Source organism: Eublepharis macularius, chromosome 2, assembly GCF_028583425.1.
Source record: "Eublepharis macularius isolate TG4126 chromosome 2, MPM_Emac_v1.0, whole genome shotgun sequence".
In the NCBI taxonomy this organism is placed as follows: domain Eukaryota; kingdom Metazoa; phylum Chordata; class Lepidosauria; order Squamata; family Eublepharidae; genus Eublepharis; species Eublepharis macularius.
The window spans coordinates 110,302,889-110,312,994 of record NC_072791.1 but is presented as its reverse complement, the minus strand read 5'-3'; the positions used below and the strand labels follow the sequence as shown (position 1 = coordinate 110,312,994).

The window sequence follows — 10,106 nt, the reverse complement described above, 5'->3', positions numbered from 1 at the left end:
CTTTGTCATTTGCGGTAATAAAATAAAATTAAAAAAATGGGGGGGGGGAGGGTCATAGGAGGCTGCTGGGCAAAGGCAAAAGTGGGCAAAGATTTGCCTTTACAAACCCTTTGCCCTGGTGGTTCATAGGAATTAGTTTATAAAATATCAATATGACACCAGTCAGTGTACACAGCAAAGTACAATTATTAAGACATTTATGCTCTCAACATAATATACTAGACCCAGTTCATAAGTAAGAGAGCTGGTATGCTGAGAACTTTTAAGGTGAATATATTCTTCAGGTGAACATGCTACATCTGACAGCCAAAATTACTCAAGCGCTGTACTAAGCAGCTTTGTAGATGTGCAGTAGTTTGATGATAGAGCTAAATTTCCTCCTGCCTCGTGCCTATTTTGGTACCTGTTTGGTAGATAGAATTGAATCCCCCACACCTCCACAAGGTTCATGGATAGTTGGGCCAGGTAATAAAATGGATTTGGAAGAAAATAGTGTTCATGAGAAACTATTACTTCCATAGGACTGTATGAAAATGTGCAAATAGCTGCTGACACACACAAATTGGCAAGCAGTAACATTGATCATAGATGAACAATACCCATGATAATACCTTTAAAGAAATAAATCACACGGTTTATATCAATAGACCTTACTGCTTTTGTTCCTTCTTCCTTTAAACAAGTGATGGTAAAGCTCAGTGAGATGCCAGCAACAGCCGGGAAGAAGGTTAAAGTGAGCTGCATGTATAGAAAACTACCCAGCAAACAACTGAGCAGCCTTCCAAACAATCAACTCTTTGTCAAGGGGGAGGCTTTGCACATCTTAATAAGGGAATGCTGTGGATGCCAGCCAGACATCCATCCCATGCTGCTCCTTAAAAATGGAAGCTATGATGGAAACCCCCCCTTCACTCCCCTCATACTGAGGCAGATTTTCCCACCAAAATCTAGGTTTGCCTGCTTAGGATGAGCTGCTTCAAGTGCATGTCTCTAGTTGTGATTTTAAAGTTCTTTCTGTGTCCCACCCTGATAAACAGTTATATTTTTGCCTTTTTAGCCCAGCCTAGAAACTTGATGGGGGGGAAAGCAGGAGCCCTCTTCTTCTGTGTGTGAAATGGCACTGGAGGGTGAATAATGGTCAAAAGAAATAGAAACTTTATTGTACAAGCAGGGATAGAATAAAGGTAGTTAAGGAATCAAAGTGCTGAGGTAAAAACTTGCTGGTATAACAGAATACTCTTTAAGTTTCAGGCAAAACAGTTTCATTTAAATTTAGTTTCTATGTTCTTATTAATGAGAGGTGTTTGGTTCAATACTTTGGTTTCAGTAACAATGTTTCTTCACAGAGACCCTTTTCGCACTTACAGTTTAAATCGCCATTTATGAGCATTCACCCCGATCGCAGTGGCTTCGGCATTGCACCTGTTCATTTCACACTGTCCACTGCAATTTCGATTTGGTGTCTGTGCTTCATTTCAAAACCTCGGTGCAATTTTGGGCTTTTGGGGCCTTGCGATTCACGTCACACTTTTTTTAAAAAAATTCAGCATGCGTAGTAACGTTGCAATGTTGGAACCCTTCCCCCCTTTTTGCTGATTGGGCTGTCCCCTGCCCACCGGAGAGGCAATTGGTGGCAGAGTTCTGGGGGAAAACATGTACCACTCTCATTTTTTTAAATCAAGCCAGGAAAGGGTTAAAATGCTGCCGATTAATCTCCTCCCAGGAAGCAGAGGCTTGTTTCCAAAGGGCTGTGCAAAATGCTTGGGTTTTTTCCCCCTCTTTGGCAAAGTCTGAAACATGCCTGGGAGGGAGGGAAAAGCAGCCATTTAATCCTTTCCTGGCTTTTAAAGCCAGGAAGAAAGTGCAGGAACATTACAACGTTGCAACCCATTCTTGTCTTTAAAAAAAAAAGAATGTGTGTGCATACCCTAAGGGAGGAAGGAGAAAGCAGCTATTTAACACTTTCCTTGATTTTAAAGCTAGCCGGGAATTAGCAGCAAGCTTAGGAATCATTCCTGGCTTTTGAAAAAAAATAAAACAGCATGCATACCGGGAGGAAGGAAACCAACGAAGAAGCAGCCTTATGACCCTCAGCTCGCTTTACTAAAAAAAATGGTGGACAAGGAGTTCAGAGACCTGAGGAGGGTGGGAGTAGTTAATTCTGCACACACCAATCAGCTCCCAGGGAAAAGGAGACGGGGGGGGGGGGGGGAGAGAAGCAAAAAGGAGGCAAAAGTGTTCACATTAGCAAAATGCGGGCCAGCTGCCAGTCGGCAGCGAACTTAAAAAAACATCGGGGTATGTCCGCAGGGGGAAAAATCGGGGATACAGCGGACAAAAAGCGGGACTGCATCCCATGACTGCTTTTAAGTGTGAAAACCTTGCAAACATGGGATGTGGAACAGGTACAAACGCGTTCTAAAAACCGAGTGCGAAATGTACCAGAGTTCCATTTTTAAACTTAGGTTTCCAGATGTTAGTTCAATGCAGTTCTCCCTTTATAACAGACCCACGGTCCTACTTTTAGACACTGGGCAGAAATTAGCCAAACTCCCTTTTAGACACTGGGCAGAAATTATTCCTCTTCACCTGAGAAGACATAACCCTATCCACTTGGCTTGAATGGGAGTCGCTACCCACTCACTTTGCCAACAACAACAACATTTGACTTATATGCCACCCTTCAGGACAACTTATGCCCACTCAGAGCAGTTTACAAAGTGTGTTATTATAAACCTCACGGCAATCACTCTGTGAGGTGGATGAGGCTGAGAGAGCTCTAAAAGAGCTGTGACTAACCAAGGTCACCCAGCTGGCTTCAAGTGGAGTGGGGAATCAAACCCAGTTCTCCAGATTAGAGTCCAGCTGCTCTTAACCACTATGCCAAACTAGCACACACCCAGTTCTGTCTTGGTTGTGTAAATGGGTTGCAGCTTGTGCCAGATTTGACACTTGGAATTTCTTTACTAGAATTATTCCTCAAAACAAAGATGTTGCAGTTAGGGCAACTGACAGCTTTTTATCACTTCAGAGAGGTTCCTGTCTGACCCTCCTTGTCAGACTCTCTCACACACTCAACTCCAAACTCCCAACTGAAGTGAATATCCTGTCAGCACCAACTGTCATCTTGAAGTTGATTCTGACTAGCCAATCAGAGGGGGGGGGGAAGCAACCTGTCAGTCAAGCTCTCATTGCAGGCTGTTGTTAATTCCTTCCCTGTTGTTAACCCCTTCCCTAATTCCTTCCCTTTTAGTGCTACACTGTGGAAACTTTTCTTTAAATTGAATTATGTCACAGAAGCATATAGGCACCGAAGGAGCAGGATCACCAGGGAAAAACCATCCCTGCACCAGAGGCTAAATTGGGAGTGGGGCTGGCACTGTTAGTATGGTTCTTTCCATGCAATCCTGTCACTAATGCACAGAACTTCTGTTCTCCCAGTATCAACTGTTCCATAGGATGAAGCCATGAAGTAGGCAATTGTTATATGTAGATTTGTGTTACTATCAGCTTGCCACATTACAGTATAACCTGTTGGCTAATATTATTTTATTTGGAGTACAGTGGCCTTTAAGTAAGTCAAAACCAACTGATTAATAAGAAACTGGGAACACAGAATTTAAGAATTTGGTGTTGGGGCAATTTGTTCTGTGTATCTTGGCAAAGAAACCTCAGATACCCAGGTGTTCTACATTTAATGTGACGTGAATCAAAAGACAGTTGATCTTCCATTTATGATTAATGAAACAAACTACTGTGGTTTTGTTGATGTCATGGAATACGCAGGTCTGTAAGTGATGGCTGATTTTTACTTTGTTATTCTGTTCCCTGGACAGAATTTTTGGAATAAAGTCAACCAAGTTTTATCTATAACATTAAGGCCTTTCCTACATATCTTATGTACCCTTGGTTTGATGCTCTTGAGAAACAGATTTTACTGGTTTCCCCATAGCATTATGGTGCATTCACGCACTCTCCAGGTTTTCCCTGTCTTTTCTCTGATCTTTTCTAAGCCTGCTTTGCTGTGAAGTTTTAGGAAAAATCACAGCAAAGTCTGGGTGGTTGCTGTGTGAGGCAGAAAAATTGAGATTGTCCAGTACTACCTATTTTGCAGCCCTTTTTCACTGCCGCAGATCCAACAACAGCTGTTTTCCTCACCATGGGGGGTGAGTGTTTTGTTAATCAGCAACTGCATATTGTTATATCATTGTAACATTATAATAATGTGTCTATAAGATTCTCAGAATGCCCAACTTTCGTTTTTAAATAAAGTAAGTCTCTAGCCCAAATCATTGCAGATATATGCCTTTCCTGTTATACTTCTGTGATGAAGGGTAACTTCTTACTTCGTATTTAAATGAAAGCTGGGAATTCTCAGAACCTGATTTGCATATTTCTATAATGATATAATGATATTCAAGTGTCAATTTAAAAAAATTAAAAGCCCCATTGTTGTTGCCAGGAGACTGGGAGCCGGGAAAATATGAGAAAACTATGTGGAAACCATGTTGCTGTTGCACTGTATCAGAAATTGCAGCAGCAGTGGGGAAACCATACAAGCCTATCTGTGTGTGGAAAACACCTCAATGTCTCTGTTCTCTTGCCTGTTGTTTATATTGGAGAAACTTCAGGCTACAAGGCAATGTACCTCTGTGGCTCAATACATAGTGCAAGCATAGGTAGGTTTTTTAATGACAGCACCATACTGGCCTTAGGAATCAGCTTCTAGACTGAGGGAGTTAGTGTATTTCCAATTTGTGACACCATTTTCCCTTGTTCTCTATCCTGCTGTTTCTAAAGACTGGGGGGGGGGAGGGTATCAAAGCTAGCATGCTTCATGACTGACTTTTCCTTGTCTGATATACAATATTGATTGCACTTCTAGCTTTTCCCCTATGAAACTTCTGCATTGCTTTCTTCTGAAAATCTGATAACCACTTTAGTGGGCTTTGAGATTTTTTAAGGTTTCTGGGCTCTGTAGTAGAATAAATTGAAAGTTTTGTTAGTTAGAGTATCTATAATTTAGCTTTGGAATATTTCTTTTAATAATTAATAGGTTAATACGGAAAGTGAATGCCAAAGGGGATCAGAGAGAAGCACAAAAGAAATATAAAAGGTGTTAATGGGAATGCTGGCCACTAGGGGCCGATAAAGAGCTGGAAAACCTGGGGAATAAATCAGACCTAGCCCAGCCGTTTGTCCTTCAGTAGATACGTAAACACAATTGAAAACTGGGCAGGAGACTTCTGTAAAGGGGGAGACGGCAGCGGGAGACACAGGAAAAGCAACAGTACCTGTCCCTATAAGAACGCTGAACTATCTGATGAGCACTGGGTGCTTGCAAAGACCTCTGCATATTATGCTGTAATTTTATTTATTTATTTTGGGGGGTTGGCTGGCGGGGGGCGGGGGTGAGGCAGGAAAAAATACATACAAAGCCAGAGCAACAACAAGTGGATGCTTGCCCGCAGCACGAGTGACTTTGGATGCCGAAATTGCACAAGGCGATGAGATGCAGCTTCAAGCGTGCGTGAGCCGGGAAGGAGGGGGAAACGCCACAAGGCACAGCGCATCTCCTTTGTCAATAGCAACAGTCTGCTCGGTGCGAGGGATTATTTTTAACGGGTGATTTATAACAATTGCTCAGGCACAAGGCTGGGCTGGGAAAGAACAGCGAGCGCGCCGCACAAGCATCCATAAGCTGATACCATAAAAGACAAGCGCCAAATCTCTACCCTCCCCCATTCATCTCCCCTTTGACTTCTACTGAAACCTGGATTTTCTTCATTGATGGCTCTATTTTGTCGAGATCAAAGCTGAAGAAGTGATCGCCTGGCTTGTGTGCCCTCAATTCTGTACCCAAACTCGGGCTCTCGCTTGTCTCGCTTTGCACAGAAGAGGAGCGAAGACAATCAATCGCTCATCCGCCTGTAGCTCCCCCTCCCCCCGCTTCCTTGAGCATTACACCTGTGAAAACAGGTTGCTCTGAGAAACCTCGCTCTTTCCCTTCAAGATCTCTCTTTTTCCAGATCCTTAGAACGGAACCGCACAGCTTTTTCTCTGCCTAAAGCGGTAAGCAGAAAGGCATCCCCCCTCCCCGCTACTGGGGTGGGTGGGTTATGTAGATGAGAACTATCCTTTTTTAAGAACTATTGTCGGTTAAGAGTGTTTAGAGCATGTTTTAAAATGCTAAGCATGTGTATATGTTTTCTGCACGCATATTCGTGCTTCATTGCCTTGCTGTTTGATATTCCTCATGCAGCACTATTGTTCCTTTTAAGTATCCACATATCTGTCTTTTCAGTGAAATTGCAGACATTGATTTTGAAAGACATAATTTGATTTAAGAAAGTGTTGGGTCATTATTTTACCTAATGAATTCTAAAGATGTAGCTCACAAGCTGACAGGAATAAATTATTGCACATTTTTAATGTATGTATGTTTGAATGCAACCTGCAGTTAGTGGGATGATATTTATGCATATTATTCTCCAATAATCCAATTATGCATCGTGTACACCACTCATCTGTAGCTGTGGCATATACAAACTTATACAGCATGCTTGATGCACACAACCTACAGATTTGTATATGATGTAGATCTAATGACACATTGCAATGTAGATTTCCACTCATTCTCAAGATAGTGACAAAAGAGCTGTATGTAAAAGAGGATATGCAGACCCAAATTATACCTAGATGAGCAGCTATGTCTGCTATATTCACATCTATTCTATATTCAGTCTTGTATGCTACACAAGCATATGCCCATATACATGTTATATAATAAAGGACTACCTGCACATTGCTGTGTAGATTTGCATTCAAGATCCTCTCCCTAGAGATAACAGGAATGTGATGTGGGTGTGTATATGCCTGCATTGTACTTTAACTAAATCTATATATAGATGAACAAAGAGATGCACACAGGCACAGGAAAGAATATGTGTGTGGTGTGGGTGGGTGTACAATGCTAGAGAACAGGGAGGCAAATCTGTGTGCTTTAATATGAAATACCCACTCTGTACTATGACCCAACCTTCTCTGTTCTTTCCTTCTTTTTGTTTGTGTGACTGTATATGCCTCAGGTTAAGCACTTCTACTGCATGAGAATAACCAAAGGGTGATCCAGCCTCTCATTTCCAATGGGGAATGCAGCAGAGCCAACTATTCAACCATCTCCTCTCCCTCCTTCTCTTGCCAGACTTGCTGTTGCCCTGGATGATGCATTCTCAAGTTTAAGGCACTGCTGACAGACCGTTGAAAGTTGGTGTGCTAAGACCTTTTTACTGTGGAAACCAAGTGATGGTTGGAAGTCCCTTCAACTTTCTAAGCAACAGTGTTCATCAGCAATTGTATCACTAGGCCAAAGCATTCAATGGGGGCAAAGTCTGAGAATATTAGTTATTTTGCACTCAGTTGTAATCAAGAACTGAAAACCAAACGTGTCTCAGCCACTTTTTTGCTTCAACTTACTCCTTCCTAGAGGCTTCATGGAAAATCATGAACTCAGACCTGTGGATATTACATAGACTACTGAAGAATCCCAGAAGCAATGGAATCTCAAATGTAAAACAAGATCCAGGAATATTTCCTAACAACATTGGAGGAGTGTTTATTTTGTTGTATTTGTCCAGATGCCTCTCAGTAATTTGTGTCAAACCTTTTGGGCACTAAGAAAATGGAACATTTGCCTTCTGGAAGCATGCAGAGTAAAATTACAAGTTGCTAATAGATTGTAATGATGTTTCCAAAGAATTATTTCCCAAACTCAAATGGTTTTGAAATTCCCATTCAAACATTCAGTGGTGACTATTGACAAATAAGACATTTTTTTCTTGAGTCTTTCAAGCAAACAGCTACACCATGGAGGTTGCAATGGTAAGTGCAGATAGCTCTGGGTGCAATAGCCACATACCCTATGGGTATGCAGCCCAGGCAAGAGCCAGAGAAAGAGAACGGCTAGCACATTCCAGAGCAGCCGCAGCCGCTGCTGTAGCAGCTGCAACAGCTGCTGTAGAAATAGGGGCTTCTGGAGGAGGAGGACCTTATCACCACTATCACCAAGAACAGAGTCGTGGGGCTTCCTCCTCTTCCTGTGGCAGCAATGCAACACGCAACGGACACTACCAGGGCAGCAGTAGAAGAAAGCAAAGGGGGAAAAGGAGCCGTTATCTTGGTGGTAGGGAGTTTGGTGCCTCCTTCCCTTGCTCTGAGTTGTTGCCCCTCAGTGGTTCTGAGGAGAAGATCCTGAAGGACTTGAGTGAGGAGGATGAAGAAGAGGAGGAGGAGGAGAATGGAGAAGATGAAGAGGAGGAGGAGGAGGAAGGAAAGCTCTGCTACAGTGATGAAGGTGGTGAAGACGAGTATTCATATTCAGACCAGCCTCCAGAGGATGGTGCTGGACCTGGGGGCTACACCTCAGTCCGCTACAGCGAGTATGAGTGCTGTGAACGGGTTGTAATCAATGTCTCAGGTCTGCGATTTGAAACTCAGCTGAAGACCTTGGCTCAGTTCCCAGAAACATTGCTGGGCGATCCAGCAAAGCGGGGCAGGTTCTTTGACCCACTCCGGAATGAGTATTTCTTTGATAGGAACCGGCCCAGCTTTGATGCAATTCTTTACTATTACCAGTCTGGTGGGAGGCTGAAAAGGCCTGTTAACGTGCCCTTTGACATCTTCAGTGAGGAAGTGAAATTCTATGAACTTGGAGAGGAGGCCATGCTCAAGTTCAGGGAAGATGAAGGCTTTGTCAAGGAAGAGGATGACAAAGTGTTACCTGAAAATGAATTTAAAAAGCAGATATGGCTGCTTTTTGAGTACCCTGAAAGCTCCAGCCCAGCCCGAGTCATTGCCATTGTCTCGGTTTTGGTCATTTTAATTTCCATTGTAATTTTCTGTCTGGAGACTTTGCCAGAATTCAGAGATGAAAAAGAGCTCATTTTAACCCTAAACCTGGAGAATGTTAATGAGACACTGCAACTGCAAGGTGGGGGGCACACTATATTTAATGATCCCTTTTTCATTGTGGAAACTGTTTGCATCATTTGGTTCTCTTTTGAGTTTACAGTGCGCTGTTTTGCTTGTCCTAGCAAAGCAGCCTTCTTCAAGAACATCATGAACATCATAGACATTGTATCCATTTTGCCTTACTTTATCACACTGGGCACAGACTTGGCCCAGCAACAGGGCAGTAATGGTCAACAGGCCATGTCTTTTGCTATCCTGAGGATCATCCGTCTTGTCAGGGTGTTTCGTATCTTCAAGCTCTCCAGACATTCTAAGGGTTTGCAGATCCTCGGTCACACGCTGAGGGCCAGCATGAGGGAACTTGGGCTCCTGATCTTCTTCCTTTTTATCGGAGTCATTTTATTTTCCAGTGCTGTTTATTTTGCAGAAGCTGATGAGTCTGCCACCCATTTTCAAAGCATCCCAGATGCCTTTTGGTGGGCTGTTGTGACCATGACTACTGTTGGTTATGGGGACATGAAACCTATAACAGTGGGTGGGAAAATAGTTGGGTCCCTGTGTGCCATTGCAGGTGTGTTAACCATTGCTTTACCAGTGCCAGTGATTGTCTCCAACTTTAACTATTTTTATCATAGAGAGACTGAAAATGATGAACAAACCCAGCTGACACAAAATACTGTCAGTTGTCCATACCTTCCAACAATACTCAAGAAATTCCGAAGTTCATCATCTTCTTCCACAGAGGACAAATCAGAATATTTGGAAATGGAAGAAGGGGTTAAAGAGTCTCTTTGTGTAAAGGAGAAAAAATGTCAGGTCACAGGAAATGGCAGTGAGACAGCAAAACAGAACTGTGTAAATGCAAAACCTGTGGAAACAGATGTTTAACTTTGACTGTTTCCAAACCTATTTGTGCATTAAGGAGTGCATTGGTTAAAAAATGAAATATGCAAACAGGAGTCTAAACAAGCATATAGAAATGCCATTTACTGGTTAAATATGAAGAAAAAAGCATTAGTAAACTTGTATTACATATCAAGTAAATGATATACTTTGTGGAAGGGGCTTTACCCGAAGTAGTTTCAAAGTTTATATTTTTATTAGAATGCAGGTGTTTTGCACATGAGGGAGACAAT

General features: G+C 42.5%; 1 protein-coding gene across 1 annotated transcript; it reads left to right on the top strand.

Annotated features, from left to right (window-relative positions):
* The first annotated feature begins 7,866 nt into the window (after window positions 1-7,866).
* Window positions 7,867-9,858, top strand: KCNA4 (potassium voltage-gated channel subfamily A member 4). Its single transcript, XM_054972068.1, has one exon. It carries the CDS (start codon window positions 7,867-7,869, stop codon window positions 9,856-9,858), a length of 1,992 nt encoding a protein of 663 aa, XP_054828043.1.
* Window positions 9,859-10,106: the final 248 nt, after the last annotated feature.

What these genes read in the sequence shown, in the direction of transcription:
- KCNA4 (XM_054972068.1), top strand. Translation starts at nt 7,867, where the DNA reads ATGGAGGTTGCAATGGTAAGTGCAGATAGCTCTGGGTGCAATAGCCAC.